The following is a 20,557-nucleotide window of genomic DNA, read 5'->3' on the forward strand; positions in this document are numbered from 1 at the left end:
TCGAATGTACGTCATGCCTGCATGTATTATTCTGCGGGGAAGTGTGTGGTTTGTTATGTTTTTGGGGTTTTTCGTGGTTGTATTGTTTTTTTATGTTTTGTTGTGTTTTCACCATGTGTGTGGAAATGGGGACATTTCTTTCAGTAAGGGGGGACGCATGTAAGCATTGGGTTGAGAGGTCATGTGTTGTGAGCATGCGCAGTGGGTGCTAGAGTGGTGTGACTCGACGTTAATAAACGGACGCATCTGTGACGCTCCAAAAAGTACTAAGTTCCTGAGTTCTTGTTACACAGAAGTATTCTTGAAGCCTTAACACCTCGGACGTTACAAAAGCACCGCCTGCTGACCAATCAGAGCTCCGTGTGCGGAGTTTAAAGCGATCAATTCATATTACAGGATAGAGGAAATACAGAAAAACTGCCGTTGCAGGAAAGACGACCGGCCAAAATCAACTGACTGTGTGAACGTGAAAATTAATAGAATATCCCCTCCCATCTTCAGAGCAATCTGACTATTATAATATTAGCGTTAAGAAAGCTTACTTAAATATCTGCCACGACATAAGTAACCGGATCAGAGTAACATTAAGTACAGTCCGCGGCACTGTGAGTGCAGACGTTGATGTGTCCCATTATCATTCATATCATATCACATCATAATGTATCATATATTTCCTTATTTGAGTCAGCTTCTTGAGCCGTATCTGGCCGTGCAACACTCACAGTGTCACATACTGTATGCAGAAGTATTATTTTAAGCAACACATTAAGTTGATGAAACACTCGAGTCAAATTCTCCTAATTAAAGTCAGATCCACTCGTGTCTTGGACGGGGCAGTGATATTATAAACCTGTTAATGTACGCATTCAAACGCTTTTTCTTTTACCAGCTGTATTCACCTTGCAGGTGCAGCTATGTGGCTTTTATCCTGGATAAAGTGTTTTAGTCATGGATGTTTAAAGTTTAACTTCTTCATATTTGACTAATATTAAAGTTCACTTTTCATTCAGGAAGTATGACGCTGCGCTGTCAGTACGCTTGTCCGTGTTTGAGATTGGTCGAATGCTCCAAATACCAACGCTTTCATGTGAACGCGCACCTAACTAGATAGGACACGCTGGCTTGAGCGATCCACTTGATAACCAGCGTCGTAGTACAGTTTAGCCAGAGCGCGTATGTTTTGGATTGGGCCAACCGGCTAACTCAAACATATCCAGGTTAGGTTGAACCAGCTTCGTAGTACAGGCCTCCGGTGTCTACAAGAGCTCCCGAAATTGAAAATTAGCGATGTTCATCGCATTTGCAGGACGACTAAAGCCCCAGCCAGCAAACTCGATAAAGGCTTCAAATTATATGCTGCGTCATATATACACAACTATGAAGGTAAGAAGGTAACTGGAGTAACAGGTACTAACCAGCTAGCTTATGCTACAGGTTACGCTAACGTCAGCTGTCAAAAGCTAGGTAACGCCAGAGCCCTATAGTAGAACTACTATTATACTACTACTACTACTACTACTATAGTAGACTACTATAGGGCTCTGGGTAACGCTATGTACTGTTTCTGGTGTTAATTCTTTAAAACATTAGCCATTTTACTCAAAAATACTATCGTTTAATAGCCTTATAGCCTAGCCAACTAAAGGTTGTCTTGTTGTTAGCCACACTGCATAATGTGTTGGAGTAGAACACTTTTCTGGTGGCTGAATAGCCCCCCCTCTCCGCGCCGTTCGTTGAATGAGGCTGGCCTCTATTAAATCAGAAAGGAATTGAAAACACCGGAATCAAAAGTTATAACAATTTTCTGAGTTTACTGGTAGGAAATAGAACAAGTATACAAGTTATACAGAGTACTCCGGGTACTCCGGGCTTTCAGATTTGTGATGCGATTCGGATAAATGCGTCGGGATCAAACCAACTCATCAAACCAAAAAGAAATTGGACTTCAGGTTTGTGATGCGATTCGGACACAGATATCGGGATCAAACCAACTCACCAAACCCAAAAGCATTTTTACACTCAAAAACATCAGTATTCATATCTGTCTTTGGGGCGGAGATTTGTCGACTCCTCCTTCCCATTTTCCTCCCAAGCGAATTAGAGAACCCCTGGGGAGGAGCTGTGTAAGCTGATCCCCTCCCCCAAGTGCCCTGACTGGCTGGATTCGCTTCTGGCCGAGGTCAATCAGAGTTCCGAACAGAGAGTGAGATCCTAAATTTCACCAGGTCAAAAGTCAATGTTTATCTCTACCTTATCTTACTCTACATTCCTTTCCCAGGGGATCTTTTCACCTAAACTATCCTCCTTCAGACATTTAAACTTTTCTCCACCTATTTAACGATGTCTTTAATGACTTAACAACCGCATCTGGCTTTTAGGGATGATAAGAAGCGATGTTGGTGTGTTGGAACACAGAATCTCTGGATCAGTGAGTTTGAAAGTAAGAATAACATTCCTATTCTAAGTGACTTATCAAAACCCGTTTGTGATTACCTAAAACAGTTCAAACAATACATGTTCACTAAAATACAGTGTAGAATCATATCTTTTTACTTCAAATGGTATCAGCTTTTGTAAAGCAATGTTGCCATAGATGTTTTGACGTGAGTATAGATCTAACGCTGTTGCTCTGTTTTTCTTCATTCAGTGTCCAATAAAGACAGGCTGACAGGGCAGGTCAGCGTGAGAGCCTTGTGCTACAGGTCAATGAGGAAGAGCGAGACAGCACACAGTTTGAGTGTAGGCAGGCAGCATTGACACTGTGTTCCCCCCTGTTTATTGAGTTTCAGTTCAGTTAAGCATTAGTTTACCTTAAGGGAATCTCAACAGTGTCCTACTTCTCCCTGCTTTATCACAGCTGATTGGTCAGATATTATTACATTGATTATGGATGTGTAAGTTTGGGGGTTCAAATATATAGTCAAAACTGCTTTAATACAATTTTCAAGGCATCTTAGTTTCCAAAGAAGGTTCATTGTGGTATTGTAGGGTTAGAGGGTAACACTAAGCATTCAGGAATACATGCTTCTTCTAGGATAATGGGTCAGTAAAAATAACCAATAATTCTACTCATAACCTCCTGGCTCATTTACCACAAGTGAGGTTACTAATCACTAGTATTTCTTCTCTCTTTTTTAGATAACGCTTCGTGATTCATCACCAGTGGTGCTCACGCACAACCAGTGCTCCTGTGTTGCAGGAACTGTTTTGTGCAATCACACAGTAGCATTGCTGTTCCAAACGGCACACTACACTGAACTGAACATGCCAGTTGTGCCGCCTGTGCATAGCTGTACTGAATCGGAACAGCAATGGCACAAGCCGCGAACAATGGTAATTTCAATAAGGTTAAAATACTTCTTTCACAGAGTTTTTGTTTTAAAGTGACTCAACTAACAGTAATTGTCTTTTCCTTAAGGGTGTGAAGCCAGGGCCCATCAACTCCATGGTCTTCACCAAGCCTGTACCAAATAGGATGGTGCAGACTGGAGTAAGGTAATTTTAGCTGAAAAATTGTGTTTCCTGTGTTTTTAAAATTCATAATGCTATTCTGGTGCTGTATTCCTTACCTTTATTGTCACATTAATGTGCTATATTGTCTTTGCCATTCTTTGTAGGAGTGGATTCTACAGAGGCATGGTGGGGCCATTACCAGATCCCTGCCTGTTCAGAGTTACGGAGGCATACTCAGCATTCAGCATTGAAGACAGACCGCTTGTGACCACAATGAACATGAGACCTGACAAGCCCCTTGTGGAAAGTGCCTTCGGGATGGTGCAGGAGGGCAGTGTTCTGTCCTATCAGATGCCTGCTTTGACGTCTCGGTACACCACAATTCACACTGACACACCACCAACACCCCACTTGCCCATAGAGGGGTATGTGATCTTGCCATGTGATTTACCGCTGGTGTGCTCAGAAGAGGAGCAACTACATATGAACAGCTTATCTGTTGATTTGGAAATGTCTCACAAAATTGAGGAGGCTACCCGTGAGCAAAGCTCTAGCTCAGAGTGGCATCTGCTCCGCAAACCCAGGGTTACTGCCTCTAGGTTTAGAGAGATTTGTCACGTCAGAGGTGAGAGCTCTGCTAACTCTCTTGCAGAGCGAATACTCAAAGGTACAAGGCAGACTGCAGAAATGAGGAGAGGTGCAGAGATGGAGCCCACAGTAGCAGCTGAATACAGTAGACTGGCAAACGTGAACTACTCCCCTTGTGGCCTTGTCATTCACCCCTCTACGCCCTGGCTTGGTGCCTCCCCTGATGGAGTTGTTTTTGACCCAACAGAATATCCCCAATTTGGCCTTGTTGAATTCAAATGTCCCAATGTCCCAAATTATGTCGACTGCAAATATGTGCAGATGGAATGTGGCTCCCCTAAGCTCAAGAAAAGCCATGCCTATTACTGGCAAGTACAGGGTCAACTTCTTGTATCTGGGATGCAGTGGTGTGACTTTGTAGTGTGGGCACAGGAGGACTACCTGGTGCAAAGAATATACACAGATCCAGAAGTGCAAAGAGCAATCAGAGAAAAAGTAGACTTTTTTTTTTTTACACATACATGCCGAAGTACCTGTCATTAAAAAAGTAGTGGGCACTGTAGCCATTGTTAACTCTGTAAGCAGTTAGCTGCTAGACCCTGGCTCAGCTGTTTTTTAGGAGGCAATCCCTCAATCATTATGTTCTGAATGACAACAAAATGTGATTTCAATATTGTATTTGATATTTTGTTTTTGATATATATTGTTTGTCACATTTCATATATGTAAATAAATATACAATTGTATTTAAAAAGACAATAAAGTGAAGTGATTTTTTGTAATTAATAGTAAATCATTGCATTTGTAAGAAATCATCAACACATTGTAATTTGCAATTTACCATTTATTCAAACAAAACACTAGCGTGTGTTAGGCAACACAGGATTGTTTTTTTTTTTTTTTTTTTTTAACCTTTATTTAACCAGATAAAAACATTGAGATAAAATCTCATTTTCAATGCTGACCTGGCCAAGAAGGCAGCAACGTTACACATAACACATAACACAAACATATAAAATACAGAGAACATAACTAAGAAAACAAAAGACGAAAAAGCAGTCACTACATTGTGCACATTAGGACAATAAAAAGTACACTACTTGTTACTGCAAGAGCAGCTGGTGGTGAGGACTTCAGACAACTTCAATTTAAAACATGATATAGAGACAAGTGCCCTCAGTTTAAGGCGTGATTGAAGGTCATTCCAAGACCAAGGACCATAATAAGAGAGATGATGCAATGATGAGTCCTATAGGGTGCATTTGATATATAACGCAGTGCAGCATGGTAAAGTGGGTCAAGTTTGGCCAAAACAGTGGGACAGGCAAATCTATAAATGGTATCACCGTAGTCCAGCTGGAACAGGAATAAGCCAGAGACCAACCTTTTACGGGATGAAGTTGAAAAACAACATTTAAATCTGAAAAGGAAGCCAAGAGTGAATTTCAATTTCTTTGTTAAAACTTCAATATGGTGTTTAAAGTTCAGATTACTGTCCAACCAAAAGCCCAGATATTTGTAGGTATCAACAAACTCAACAGAAACGCCATCAAGGGTGTCAATGGAGAGGCAAGAGGAGGACGCTGACTTGGGAGCAAAAAGCATTGCTTTGGTTATCTTACTGTTCAATAGCAGTTTAGAATCAAGAAGCGCATGCTGCAGCGTGATAAAATCTGATTTTAAATTGGAAACGGCCATATCCAGAGAAGGAGCACACGAGTATACAATAGTGTCATCAGCATACATATGATAGGTAGAAAATTGCATCTAATTACAAATATTGTTTACATATAATAAAAAGAGCAAGGGCCCCAAGATAGAGCCCTGTGGAACTCCCTTCTCCAAGGTGACAGGGTCAGAGACAGTACTACCCAACCTGACGCATTGAGTACGGTCGGTTAGATAACTCTGAAACCAGCAAACGGCATTGTGACCGAAACGAGACACCAACATAACATTAGACATAATGTGGTGATCTACAGTGTCAAATGCTTTGGCTAGGTCAATAAACAATGCAACACAAACTGATTTCTTATCCAAAGCAGCCTTAATATCGTCTAAGACTTTCAGACTGGCAGTCACAGTACTGTGCTTTGATCTGAATCCAGATTGCATAGGGTTAAGGATGTTGTGTGAATTTAAAAAAAGTTTTAGCTGAGTAGAAACAAGGGACTCAAGAATCTTTGATAACACAGAAAGATTTGAGATAGGACGATAGTTATTCAACTCCGTGGGATCACCAGCTTTCAAGAGGGGCGATACCAGAGCTTGCTTCCACACAGCTGGCAGTGTGTGAGTGGACAGGGAGAGATTAAAAATATCAGTTACTGGTTGTGCTATCATCTGAGCTGCAATTTTTAAAAAGAACGGGTCAAGGCCGTCAGGCCCGGCAGACTTTTTCGGATCAATCGAGTGCAAACCCTGTAAGACTTCAGAGACCGAGAAATAAGCGAAATCAAAAACAGGGGAGTTCAACTCTTGACTATGGCTGTGAGGACGACCATTTAGAGAGTCATGACTTTGCTCATCAAAAATGTGACCAGCCTTTTTGAAGTGAGCATTAAAGGCATTAGACATACCATCTGAATCTGAAATAAAAGAATCACTGACCTTCAGTTTTTGTGAGAAACTAGAAACCTTCTTGTTCTGAAGTGATTTAATTGTTTTCCAGAATTTAGAATGGTCATCAAAACAATCAGTGGTTAAGCTCAGATAGTAATCAGCTTTAGCTTTTTTAATAAGGGCAGAACATTTATTTCTGAGGACACGAAAAAGAAGCCAGTCATCACTAGTGTTAGACTTTCTAGCTAAGGACCATTGCTTATTTCGATCATGAATGAGATCAGATAGTTCTCTAGTAAACCATGGAGTGTTCCTATTCTTAACTCTGAATTTTCTAGGTGGGGCATGTCTATTAATAATCGATAAAAAGTGATCAATAAAAAATTGGACGGCAACATCAACAGATGGAATTAACGCTGTGAAGTGCCATTTAACCTCCGCCAGATCGTGTAGGAAAGCCTGCTCAGAGAAGTGTTTGAAGCAGCGCCTGAGCACAATAAGGCCCTTGGCTTTGGGCAACTTAGTGCACCTAACGCAAGCGATAGTGCAATGGTCACTGATATCATTAGGAAAAACACCAACAGACACATACTTATGAGCTGCATTTGTTAGAATGACATCTATAAGGGTATCGTTATTGGGTTTGGCAGGGTTTATTCTCGTGGGACTATCAATAAGCTGAGTTAAGTTCAAAGAATCACAAACCTGCTTAAACTGTGAAGATTTATCACTTAACCAGTCCCAATTTAAATCACCCAATAAAATGATTTCAGAAGAAAACTTAGACAACAATTCAGTAAGGCTAGTAGTTGCATCCATGATGGCCGATGGAGGCCTATAACCAGGGGTGCACATAACTGGTACGCAGGTACGCATGCGCGGCAACAATCTGAAATGCGTAACGTCACTTGTGTCACAACGCGCCTTTGCGTACCTGATAGGTCATCAAAACAAAAACACATATTTCGTCTATACGTGTTTCTTGTCAACACTCAGTGGAGTAAATTATTAGACATGTCCAAAAAAAACAAAGACATTAAGCAGCCACTTTGCCGTTTCGCTCCCTGCAAAAATCTTCGGACTTTCTATGACTGATTGAACTGGGTGCTGGCTGTGCCGCGCAGGACATAACCGACGGACCTGTGAAGCTTCACAGGAGAAAGAGGCTTAGATCACTGGACGACAGAGTTGGTCGCCGTGTGCACAGACGGGGCTGCTGTTAACGTCGGTGTGTACAACAGAATTGTACCAAAACTACATCAACTGGCTGCAGTGGGAGACTCCCCTGTGCACATTCTGTGCCCCGCGCACACACTGGAGAACTGCGCAAAATCACCTGATCACAACAGTTCACGCTCTGTGGTCAAGCTGCTGCAGTTTTATTTACAACAAAGTGGAGTAAAACACACAGCTGCCTGCAAACTTACTCAGGCTGTTAATGGAAGAGTTTGAAATCAGACAGGGTTAGGTGGATGAAGTGTTACTCAAGTAAAATTAGAAAAGTATTATCATCAACACCTAGTTAAAGTAGCGACAGTAAAAGTAGTCATTTTGCAGATTGGTCCATTTCATAATAATGTATATGATATGTTTTATAATTATTGATCATTAAAGTGTTTAAAAATTAGTTTGAATGACTTTGTATAGGCTACTGCAGGGTAGCTTGTGAATTTACTCCAGGTGGAACTAAAGTCTGATTTAAGACTTGATTATATTTCACATCATTCATCCAGATCTGTGAAGTAACTAAAATGTATTAACTACATGTAGTGGAGGAAAAGTACATGATTTACCTCTGAACTGTAGTGGAGTAGAAGTACAAAGTAGCATAAATTGTACCTAAGTACAGTACTTGAATAAATGTACTTTGTTACTTCCCTCCTCTGAAATCAGATATGACTACAAGTCATGTGATAATTTCTTAGTATTTGATCCTTCAACTTGGCCTCAGGAAATGCAAGGACTTCACAGTTTTGGCAACAAGTTTTGGAGAAAGCAAATCGGAGGCTTAAAAAGAGACAGGGAGGTGCATCTTCATCATCTAGCATGCAAGAAGTGTAAATAGAGGACAGTGAAGGAGACACTGAGGAGGACAGTGAGGAAGACTGCACTTATTAAAACCATGCTTCATGTGGGGTGAGTACCAAACGCTGTCTCCTGGTACTCATCTGAGTAACTCACTAAAAAAGTTATGTGCACCCCTGCCTATAACAGCCAATAACAGTGAGAGGAGCATTTGCTATAGTTATTTGGACTGCTAGCAACTCAAATTGCCTTGGAATTGAAATTGAGTGAAGGACAGAGCACTGTAGTTTCTCAGCAGTGTATATTGCAACACCACCAGCTCTGCCCTTACGATCAGCTCTGAATACATTATATCCATCAATCTGAATAACAGTGTCAGTGGGTTTTAACCAGGTTTCAGAAACTACAACAATATCAGGCTTAGCAACTAAAAACCAGGTCTTGAAAACATCTAATTTGGGCACTAGGCTTCTAGCATTAACATGCAGAAAACCCAATCCTTGCCTACAGCTAAACTCATTCGGAGTTGGCAAATGATGCAAGGAAGCAGAGAAACACTCAGGACCAGGGTTAATGTTAACGTTACCAGAGAGTAATAGCAGTAACAATATTAACAGTCTGGAAGATGATTTTTTCACATGTGCTCTGGACGCGTCACTCCTCAGAGGGGTGGGGCTGCTCCGATCCTTCGATATTAGCGAGTCCAGAGTCAAAAGGGCATACGGGAGAGCGCATTTCGTGCCATGAAACGTCAGCTTTTGGTAAAAACTATCCGATGGAGTCAGCGCTCCAGAGGTTCCACCATCCGAATGTCCGAAGTGAACAGAGGCATCGCTGGGAGGCAATCCGTCAGTTTTGCCGACATGCGGGCTGACAATTAATCCCAGGAAAAAAGCGAACACAAGGGTAGCTTTAGGCAACATTGTGCTGCAACACACCCAATTCAGGATCCGCAGCTCAGGTCGATCAGCAGCTCAGGTCGACCAGCCCCCGACAGCACGGCAGGACAGACAGCAATCCACAGTCCGAAAGAGCGACAGCTCAGGCAGAGAGCAAACAATCCAGTCACAGCGAGGCACCGGCACAAAACGACGCAAAACAGCCCAAAAACTTTTAAAAGCTTTTAAAACGTTTTTAAACGCGCAGCAGACCAATTTAAAAACGGGTCTAAAAAGCGAAATAATTTTTTTTTAAATGTCAGTATGCACAAGAGGTAGTTAATGCCAAAAAAAACAACGAGAATGAGACTAACAGAGACAGAAACAAATCAACGTGCTGCCATCTTGGAACACACACCTGGGTGCAATCATGATTACGGTGTGCTCACCCAGCTTAATCACAGCTACCTGCACAGGTGTCATCATCTTGTCTTATTTCACCCATTTCTTGACCAGTGCTTTGTTCTGATAGTTTGACAGCATACATGCTACTGCAAACAGTTGGTTGATGTTGTACAGTAGGCATGGGACAGGAGGATGAAACCATCAAAAAGCTTGTTCTCTTTTATCCTCCTAATGACACGCTCCACATGTACCCTCAGTCTGGCAATGGCCTGTGTCTCCCTCACCTGATAGGCTGGCATTTGCTTCTGCTGTGACAGAAAAGGTGGGCAGTACACCTTGCATTTGCAGCAATCGCTGATCAGGAAGCCCTTATCTACCATCACTGCCATGTTTTCAGTCAACAACGCAGCTATTCCAGATTGTTTGAAAATCTCCTTGTCGCTGACAGAACCACCATACAGACTGGAAACAAATGTCACTGCGCCATGTGGGGCTATGCCAACGAGGGCTTTCATGGTGCAGTGAGATTTGTATGTAGAATACATTTCACTTTGGAGGAGGAGGGAGGATGGTGTTTGACACCTCAGCTCTGTGCAATCCAGGATCACCTGTGTGTCTGGGAAATCTTTGAATGCCTCTGGGAGGTGGGCTTGAACTTCTGCAGGTGTAAGCCAGATGCACTGTGACCCCAATAAAGTTGTAAGAAAACTTGTCCATGTTGCAATGATGCGGCTCATAGTGGACTGGTGTACGTTGAAGCGGTTTGCAAGGTCCCTCTCTTTCAAACCCACCGACAGGAAGCATAGAAAAAGAAAGAACTCGTCAATTGGCTGAAGCAGCTGTCTCTGGAAGATAAAAACAAAAAAAGGTTACTATATTAATGTCATGAGTGTAGCACACTATGGGAAAAACATGAAGTTGTTTTAGTTCTCTGATGTATTCAAAAAGGATTGAGTACTTTAGCCTTTTAGCCTACACAAAAGCAATGAAATGTCGGAGAAACATTTTCCCTTCAGTTTGTGTTTAGATTGTGTGTTAAAAGAAACGTAGCCTACCGTTGATGGACGTGCGTGTGTAACCACTTCTTCATTCCTCTTGGCAGCTGATATCGCTCTTGTAACACGAACCATTTTATGAATTGAAGGCTCAATCAAAGACCAGAAGGCCATCAGGTGGTTATAGCTCGGGAATCTGTACACAGAAGACACATGTCAGTCATTAATTGACAGTAAATACAATCGTGTTAACTGTAACACATGGGCTAATGTTTTCCTCTTGTTTGCTATAGAGTGGCGAAGTCACGCCCACTTACTTCCGGGTAATGGGACCTTATTTCGGAAAAATTATGCATTGAAGTCAATGGGGAGAGAAAACTTATCTTTCGATCCCGTTTGAATTCTGCCATGAATTACACATATGATGTTTGTCAATCTTAAAAAATAATTTCCATGTCAAAAAAGTCACAGTTTGTCGTAAAACTGTTGAAATATAAAACTATGAAAAATACGTAACTAGAAAGACTACAAATCCCAGAGTCGCATAAGTGATGTCACAATTGTTTTCCTCCACTAAGATCTAAGATCAGCGCCATATAGATATAATCTATCTATATGGCGCTGGCTAAAATAAGATAACTTTAACAAGATGCCTGTGTGCTTAGTACCAGGTTGTTATTATACCAGCAATGGGTCTTGCTCGTTCTTTCGCTTCCCGTCTGATGAAAGGACCAGGAGTACTCTGGATCAAGCTAGCTAGTAGCTAGCACGTTAGTTAGCATTACAGCCTTGTCATTTTTATTAGCCTTAACATGAAGTAACATTAAGTAACCCACAATGTTAAACAGTAAGAGTAGTAGTCATATTTTGTGAACCCTTTGAAGAGTACTGTCACCGGTGTGATCATTCTATAATACACAATTGAAGCCCGGGGGAGAAATGCTAACGCTAACGCTAGCGATCTTCTCTACTTCATGCTATCTGCACAAATGGTTGACATTAAACATTAAAACGACCAGGCAGTTCAGAGAGAATCGAAGGCAGGCAGGCAGCTTTGCATGACATTCTTCAGGACTTCAATACATAATTTTTCCGAAATAAGGTCCCATGGAGGTCCACCGGAAGGGGAGGGACTTCGCCACTCTATAATACATTACAATTCAAACTGATTAAGAAGGCACTTGGTGCAGGTATAGTAATCTACAGCAGTAAAATGTAACAACTACATTAAAGCAGCAGTAATAATAATCTAAAACATACAGGGAACATTTTACACACAATGACTACTTTTACTCTTCATTCTTAAGTGTGCAACTGGGGGAAACGCAGTGGATATTGACATACTTTTACTTTGGTAAGGTTTTGAAGATTTCCACTTGTAGTAAAGTATTATCAGTATGTTGTTAGTATTAGTATGTTTTACTCCACCACATTTAGTTAACCTTCATAGTTTCTAGTTACTTTTTATATATGAAAACACATGATTTATGATTCTACATGTTCAGTTCAGGAGTATTTTAAAACCATAGTATTTGTACTTATACTTCAGTTAAGTTGACAAAAAACACACTGGACGCTGCACTAGGTCAGAAACCAGAGGAGACTGAACCCCACCACAGACGGACCACTTTTGGTCAAAATGTCCTCTCCGTTAACACAGGGGTATCTCCTCTTGCACTTTATCTAGCACTTTTATCTTTTCTTGCACTTTATATGTCGTAGCTGCTATATTGTACTGCCATGTGGTAAATACTTGTGTATGCTGCTCTTGCTCTTTTGCACTTTTTGCATATCATGTATTTTGTTTTTACCATGTTTGTAAAATGTAATTTTCTTAAATGTTTAATGTGAGGGACTGCGGATGGAAATTAGCTCAAAGCTCAATCTGGCACTGTTACACTTGATACATTTTAATGTTTTAAGTGTTCATTACTGTGCATTGCCCCTGCCAAATAAACGATTAAATAAATAAAATATCCCAACACTGCATGCATATAGTCAGCGGTCACACGGCAGGTAAACAGGATTCTTTATAAGCTAACCCATCTCAAAAACGTGGATAGAATTGAGACAAAACATTACCTGGTATAGAATCGGATGTTGTCGTCGGAGCCAGCAAACCGCTGTAAGCAAAACTCTCGCTGGACTCTTAACTCCTGCAGTTGCTTCTGCAGATCCTCCACTGTTTTGGAGTTGTCTTCTGTAGCTTGAGAGGACATGTCCAGTGAAGCTGGTTCAGGGGTTGAGCAGTAATCATGGTCACGGACATCGATGTGCTCTTCCTGCTCCTCCCGAGAGACTGGTTCAGTGGGCCGCTCCCTTCTCTCCCAAACACTAGCCTGCTGTGTTTGAGCAGTAAAGTGATTCCACTCAAACAGAGTTGGTACAGCACCTTTCACAAGCCTCCTACGGCCATCAAGGGTTTTTGGCTCTATTAGTTGATCCGTAGCGAAGTGACGACTGCAGACCTTGGAGTGAGAGGATATTGTAAAGTTATCACACCGTATTTTTACCAGCCACTGTCTTCGCAGCTCGAGTTCAGTCGGAAAGCCATGGAAACTTAGGACGCCGTTGAATTTAGCTGACGCCGTACAAAGTGGGACACAGCAGTGCTCGGAGTAGTTATTCACTTGTCTTTGCAAATGTTCCGTTTTGAAAATCTTCCGTCGACTCATATTTAAACCATAGATTTAAACAGTAAAACCTTTGTGGACGATCTCCCGCTCAGCTACGCAGACCGGAAGTAAACCGGAAGCAGCCGAGCCGTATTACGGCTAAGGCGGAAGTACGTCTCAGACCCTAGTGCATGTAGCCTATTAGTATTGTAGCATCTCGCTATGATAAAACCATAGACTGTATATATAAAGGATAAAACACAACTTGTCAGCGCTGTCATCTGCCCCCAGTCACGTGACTTTGTTTACAATCTGACAGCTGGAAGCAAAGGAAAGCCCTCCGAATCCGGCCTCATATGGATATGGTGATCACACCAAATGCCTGCCTGGCGTTAGAGTATAGGGGACAAACCAGGGGACTTTACTTCCTCTTGACACCGTCGGTTATTTACAAAAAAAACACCTAAATATACTTGTTATTGTGCTTCTGTCTTTCTGCGTCTTTTCATCTGCTCCGTAAACTCCCTCAACGGGGCTGCTCACTCTCTTTTCTTGATCGCCCTCTCACGGAGAACACTTCACTGTCCCGCTTCATTGTAGGATTTCTGCCATGTCTCTACTTTAGTTTGACCATCTCTGTTATTAAGTTATGGGATTCTAAATAAATAAGTAATTAGATACCTTAACGTTACTGCGCTCATAAAGAATGATAAGAATAAGAATAATGCGTATTGAACTGGTTTAATTAATTTGTGAGTTTATTTAAGGTAGCCTAATTAGTTAGAAGCCCTGTTTTATCAGTATGTCTGAACTGCAGTTACAATGGTCAAACTACATTAAAACAGGATTGTCCCCATTTTTTCTTTAATAGTTACTAACATTAGATATTTTAATGATATGGACCGCAAAACAAAAAATGTGCCTGAATAACGAATTTAGCAGTTGGACATAAAAGTCAACTGTGTGTCACAGTGTTGTGTTTTTATGTTATGAACCTTTTACATTAAAAACAAGTTAGAATTTTCAAAAGGTCTTATGTTTTTTTTCGGGGGGGGAGGCCCTTTTTCCAGTTTAGAGCAATAGCCCCTCCAAATGTCTGTGCACGTCCCTGGGCTTAAGTATAGATTAGGTTGAAAGGTCACTACACAGTTCATTCGACTCTGTTCTGCTTAATATATACGTACACTAAACAGTGTCCATATCACAGATTGTACATCATTTTTTGTGTCTAAAGTCTGAAGTTAAACTTGGGAAAATAATGAAAATATGTTGTTATCTTAACTTTAACATATTTTACAGAAAACATTTGTTTATGTTCTTGGTGCGTCATGGAGCTGCTGGGGAGTGTGTTGGAGAGAAACTCCCTCTGGAGGGAACAGGGATTTTAGCCTTTGCAGACCATTGACATGCACACAAACCTATGTAACAATACAGGAAAGGGAACAAGCCCAAAAGCTAAATAGGGCCCCTTTACGAATATATATATTACTCATGTATTTATATTATTCATAAGCATTATTAGTGTGATTGCAAATTAAGTACTGAAAATAATTGACTTCTTCCAAAGTAATGTTACCACTATTATTTCAGCCAGTATAAAATCTGAACCTCATCCTTTCTTTGTGTCTTCGTTGATCACAGCTCCAACCACTTCCAAACCAAAGTGGACTCTTCGACCTTTTTCCACTGAAGCTCAGTCAGCCTCCACACCCCCAACACCTCAGAGGCAAAGCTCCAGTTTAAGAAGTTTCACATCCTCATCATCTTCCCCTGAAACCCCCACCCATCAGCAGCAGACGGAGGGAACAGCTGCACCAGCTTCAGGTTCTTTTTTTAAATGTTTGATAACAGCTTTAGGGTTCCCTAGCAGGCTTTGTGAAACCATTTAGGCTTCACTATGAGACTGAAGAGAAACGAAGACTACTGAACGTTTTCTTACGGGATCACCGAGGCCAAGTCGAGATGCCGATGCCCCCTTCCCAACTTCCTACTCCCTTACTAACTGTTCAAAAATAATTACAAGAAAATTCCAAGCACTGCATGAACATTAATGATTTATCTGAATATTATAGTAAAGTATGAATTGCTCATTTCAAGTAATATTACATTGAAAACTGTAATAAAATAGACGGATGAATTAATTTCAATAAACATGTGGAAACTAAATCACACAGGTCTGAAGGGATTTATTTGGAGTGCAGTCCAGTGACAGGTGATGGACTGTGAACACGCCAGCAATAAAGGGCGTCGTTGAGAAGCTGGAGTGAACGAGGACATCCCCGTGTCGCTCTCTCTCTCTTTCGCCCCCTGTCTGCGCCGGTTAAAATAGAAGATCCCTTAATCATTTATTGATGAGAGGTACGGGTCTGTATAGGTCCGCCTGTTGGTGACCTATGCACTACAACATTAAAATGCTCCTACATGTATTCCTTAGACATAAAAACAGAACCATATATTCTATAATAAAAACAACACTATGAAAGGAGCTATTATGCATAATGATTACTGAAACTGAAAGTACAATTCAGTAGGCCTACATTCAATGGAGTATTTTTAGACCATGTGTTTCTGCGTTGGGGAGGAGAGTAGAGCTGTGTGTTGTGTTTGGAGGAGGGACTTCGTCATTTAAAGAAGTAACAAGTTTCCAGTAAAGAAAGACAGTCAGTGATAAACCATCAGAGTCTCAGCATGAACATTTCTCACACTTTGATCTGCTTCTTCCTCTTCTGTGAGTACTTCTCTTTATTTTCATGTCAGTAATTGAAATGTTTCCTTTAAAGTATTTATTGAGGCTCCAGCAGTACGAGTTGTTCAAATATTTCAAAGTTAGGCTTTTTAGTAGCTTCAAATGTATGTTTCACTTCCTCAAACAAACTGTACATCATCATTAAACTCAGTTATCATCGTCTTACTGAATGAGTAAAACTAAGTCATAACGACTGGTTATTTTGTAAAATAATGTACATGCTTGATTTTACTGCTACTGATTATTTTCATAATAATTTAATCTCCAAATTATTTTCTTGGTTCCTTTATTAATCCTTTGATCTTTATTCTTACTATATATATATACATGCCGCTAATGTTAATTTGATCTGTGTTAATGTGAAACAGGAAGTGTTGTTTTCAGACTGCAGCATCTTACAGGAAGTACTGACCACTACTAATGATGGTTCATCCTTTCTTCATCTTTTGTTCAGCTCTGCAGGATGGAAACACCGGTCTCGTCAGTGCCCAACTCACTGTCCATTCAGTAATTGAAGGAGAAAATGTCAGAGTTGAATGCTCCTTTCCTTCTTATAAAAAAAGCAGTTTTTTTTGTAAGGAAACATGTAAACAAGAAGACATTCTCATTGAAACAACTGATGCCAAAGATTATCAGAGAGCCAGATACAGCATTGCTCATAAACAGGATGATTTTCTTGTGACCATCACTCAGCTGACCAAGTCTGACTCAGGAAAGTACAGGTGTGGTTCGACTGCATCTTCTTCAAGGAATTCATCCAAGCTTATTGAAATCATCGTTGTGGATGGTGAGTTTCTACTAAAAACTGAATGTTCTTCCTTGTCTAAATAATAGTTTTACCTTTTCACCTTCTTTTTTTTCAATTTCAATGCTTTATTGTCATGTGCACATTAGCTACAGTTTAGATCAGTTTAAAACTCAAGTTCAACATGAATATTTACCTCATCTTAATCCTACATGTCTTCTGAAAGTAACGGATAAACCAAAACTGACACACGTACACAAATGTATTTGAATATTATTGTAAAAAACACACTTATTGTTGTTTCAAGGGATATTTTAGAGATGAAGAAGTTAATACCAGGAGCAGGAGCATATTGGTCTGTTGTGTGTTTTCCATTGCTGAATGTAGTAGAGTCTATGAGACAGCGCTCTGTTCTGTTGAAAAGTAACACAATTAGTAATAGATTGAGATCAAAAGACAATATTAACAACTAAACTGGCAGTTTGTGGCTGCTGTCGGGGCTTTAAAGGATTACTTTACCCCACATTAAAATGTTTCGATTAATGAATTACTCATCCTGTGTTACCTTGAATTTGTGAAAAAAACTTTTTCTAGCATGACTCCACGGTGAACAAAGAATCCCAAAATGGAGAAAAGTCTTAATAAATGTTAAATTAACTGGGGCTTTGTTTTACAACACCAAAAATATATGAAAACATCCGTTAACTAACTCTAACACAACTAATGCTGTATAATCCAAATGTCATTCACTGTATGCTCAGTACTTCCCTAAAACATGCATTCTGCTTAAACCTCACAGTTTAAAACACTTCTGCATAAAGAGACGAGCTCCTCTTTTCTCAAGAACAGTTAATGCAGAAGTGTTTAGATAAGTAAGGTTTTAGGGAAGTTATGAGCATATGAATTCAAGGTCACTCAGGGTAAATAATAATATAAAAACGATACTTTCAAGGGGTAAAGACATCCTTTCAAAATAAATGTCATTCTTTGCAACAGATAATCTCTAAAGTTTAAACATATTTAATTATCAGTTAACCTCAATCAGACACTAGTTATAACTCAAAATGACAAAGCCAAGGATTTTATTAAAGCATTCAAATCTAATATTAATCCCAAATATATTTAAATCAAATCCTGTTTTGAGCACAGCGTAAAAATAATGAGTTGCTAAATCTCCTTGGAAAATATTTAGTTAAAAAGCTGTTTCATTAAATCGTCACACCTTTAGCCTCAGTGACTGGATCAAGTTTGAAAAAACACAAAGTTATAAATAATGAAACTACGATTTGTAAACTACAAATAGTAATTATTGATTGTTTTTGTTTTTCAACAGCAAAACTTGATGGTGGCCCTTCTGCAGAAAAAACCATCGATGCTAGAACTGGAGGAAATATTGTAGTTGAATGCTCCTTTACTCGCTTTGGGACCAAGAGGTTCTTCTGTAAGGAGGAATGTGTAGGAGACAATCTTGTTGAAACAACTATTGACACATCTACTAAAAAAGACAGATACAGCATCAGACATGTTGAAGGAGGATTTGTGTTTGTGAGCATTGAACAGCTGAACCAGTCTGACTCAGGATGGTACAGGTGTGGTCTGGACAGACCTGACTCTAAAGATCGATACCAGAGGTTTATGCTCATCGTCACTGATGGTGAGTTTCTGCTTGATAATGAAAATGTTTGTTCTTGTCTCTGAAGACAGTTTTCACTGACAGCTGCTGATGTTTTAAACTCAATTTAAAAGAGTTCAGCTGACACACACAGACATACAGGAGGATCTAATTTCTCTCATCAGATCTTCTTTATGTCTGCTTGTTTTTGTTCAAAGCTTTGACCACTTCTAGAGATAAGATAAGATAAAAAGTACTTTATTGATCCCAATTTGGGTAATGTTTGTGTTGCAGCAGCATAAAAAGACATGGCATTGTACAATACAAATTTAAAAACTAGAAATAAACAAGAAAGTAGAAAATATACATGTTGAATTTACAATGCTCTCTTCTTCTCCTTCATCATCCGACCCATCAGCCTCTACACCAACAGTAAACCAAAGTGAAAGCTCCACATCTTCACCAGCTTCCCCTAAAACCACTGAGCAACCTGAAACAACAACTACAGGTACATCCACACACTGTGTTTACTAGATAACGTTTCAACAACTTATAGAACTTAGAACTGACTCTAAAGATCGATACCAGAGGTTTAGGCTCATCGTCACTGATGGTGAGTTTCTGCTTGATAATGAAAATGTTTGTTCATGTCTCTGAAGACAGTTTTCACTGACAGCTGCTGATGTTTTAAACTCAATTTAAAACAGTTCAGCTGACACTCACAGACACTCAGGAGGATCTCATTTCTCTCATCAGGACTTCTTGCTTGTTTTTGTTCACAGCTCTGACCACTTCTACACCTTCATCATCAGTCCCATCAGCTTCCTCAACAACAACAATCCAAAGTGAACGTTCCACAACTACACCAGCCTCCCCTAAAACCACCAAGCAGCCTGAAGAAACTAAAGGTACATCCACATACTGTGTTTACTAGATAACGTTTCAACAACTTGTGAGACATAAAAGAGCAATAGAATGGCCATCACATTCTTCCATCATATTGTTCTTTGCCTTCTCTACTATCACAACCTGTACATTTCAATTAGCATCTGTAAAAAACACATTACAAAGTAGATTTTAAAATGCTGTACCTTTTAAATCAATACTACATCTATTCTATTTTGACAGTATATGGCAAATACTGTTGACCTGTTATCTTCCGCTAAAGATAACCTGTCCCCCCCTCTAAAAAACCAAATGTATTGTGGGTACTCTAAGTGTTAGATGAATATGTAATTCTTCAAACACCGACAGGTGTGATCCTGTATGTGTTTCTGACTCTGGTCGTCCTGGTCATCGTGTCATCACTGTGTGTGCTGGTATTCTGCAGGAAGAGGATTTGTAAAGCCAAAAGTGAGGAACCAGGTAACACACACACACTCACACTCTCACACACACACACACACACACACACACACACACACACACACACACACACACACACACACACACACACACACACACACACACACACACACACACACACACACACACACACACACACAAACAAAACATTTCTCACTGAAGAGTTGTAGTTTTCTCTTGACCAATCTTAACTTTAAAAGCAGACGCACAATTCTTAAATAACTTTCTCACACAAAATGTCCATCCCCCATCACCAGATTGGTGTACGGATATTCATTTACAGCATTAAAAATAACCCAACTGCTACTCAGTCTAAAGGTTTTGTTATCACTGGTTATTGTAGAGTGACAATCCTTCAGTTGTTGCTAGGAAACAGATGCTAGATTTATGCTTTGTAAGTAGCAACATCACGAACATAGAACATGTTAGTATCTTTGCAACTACATATTAATACGATTTAAAAAACAACAACATATATTTAAATCTATATCACACCTGACTGCAAATCAGTCTATCTACAAAACGTATGCCATTTATAAAAATAAGCTTTTCACAAACACACACAAAT

The 20,557-nt window shown here is 40.1% G+C and overlaps 1 protein-coding gene across 7 annotated transcripts in view; it reads left to right on the top strand.

The window, feature by feature from the left end:
• Window positions 1–20,557, top strand: part of LOC117483364 (polymeric immunoglobulin receptor-like) — a 42,557-nt gene that overhangs the window by 8,555 nt on the left and 13,445 nt on the right. For 3 of the 7 annotated variants that reach the window (XM_034131675.1, XM_034131682.1, XM_034131683.1), the window contains exons 1-2: window positions 16,203–16,273; window positions 16,722–17,054. In XM_034131675.1, the coding sequence (XP_033987566.1) occupies window positions 16,210–16,273; window positions 16,722–17,054 (397 nt within the window). In that variant the 5' untranslated portion in view covers window positions 16,203–16,209. Of the gene's footprint in view, window positions 1–16,187; window positions 16,274–16,721; window positions 17,055–20,557 lie in introns of those variants that run through there. The other 4 variants (XM_034131679.1, XM_034131681.1, XM_034131685.1 and 1 more) reach the window with 4 other exon arrangements.

This window comes from Trematomus bernacchii, unplaced genomic scaffold (assembly GCF_902827165.1).
Source record: "Trematomus bernacchii unplaced genomic scaffold, fTreBer1.1, whole genome shotgun sequence".
Classification (NCBI taxonomy): Eukaryota; Metazoa; Chordata; class Actinopteri; order Perciformes; family Nototheniidae; genus Trematomus; species Trematomus bernacchii.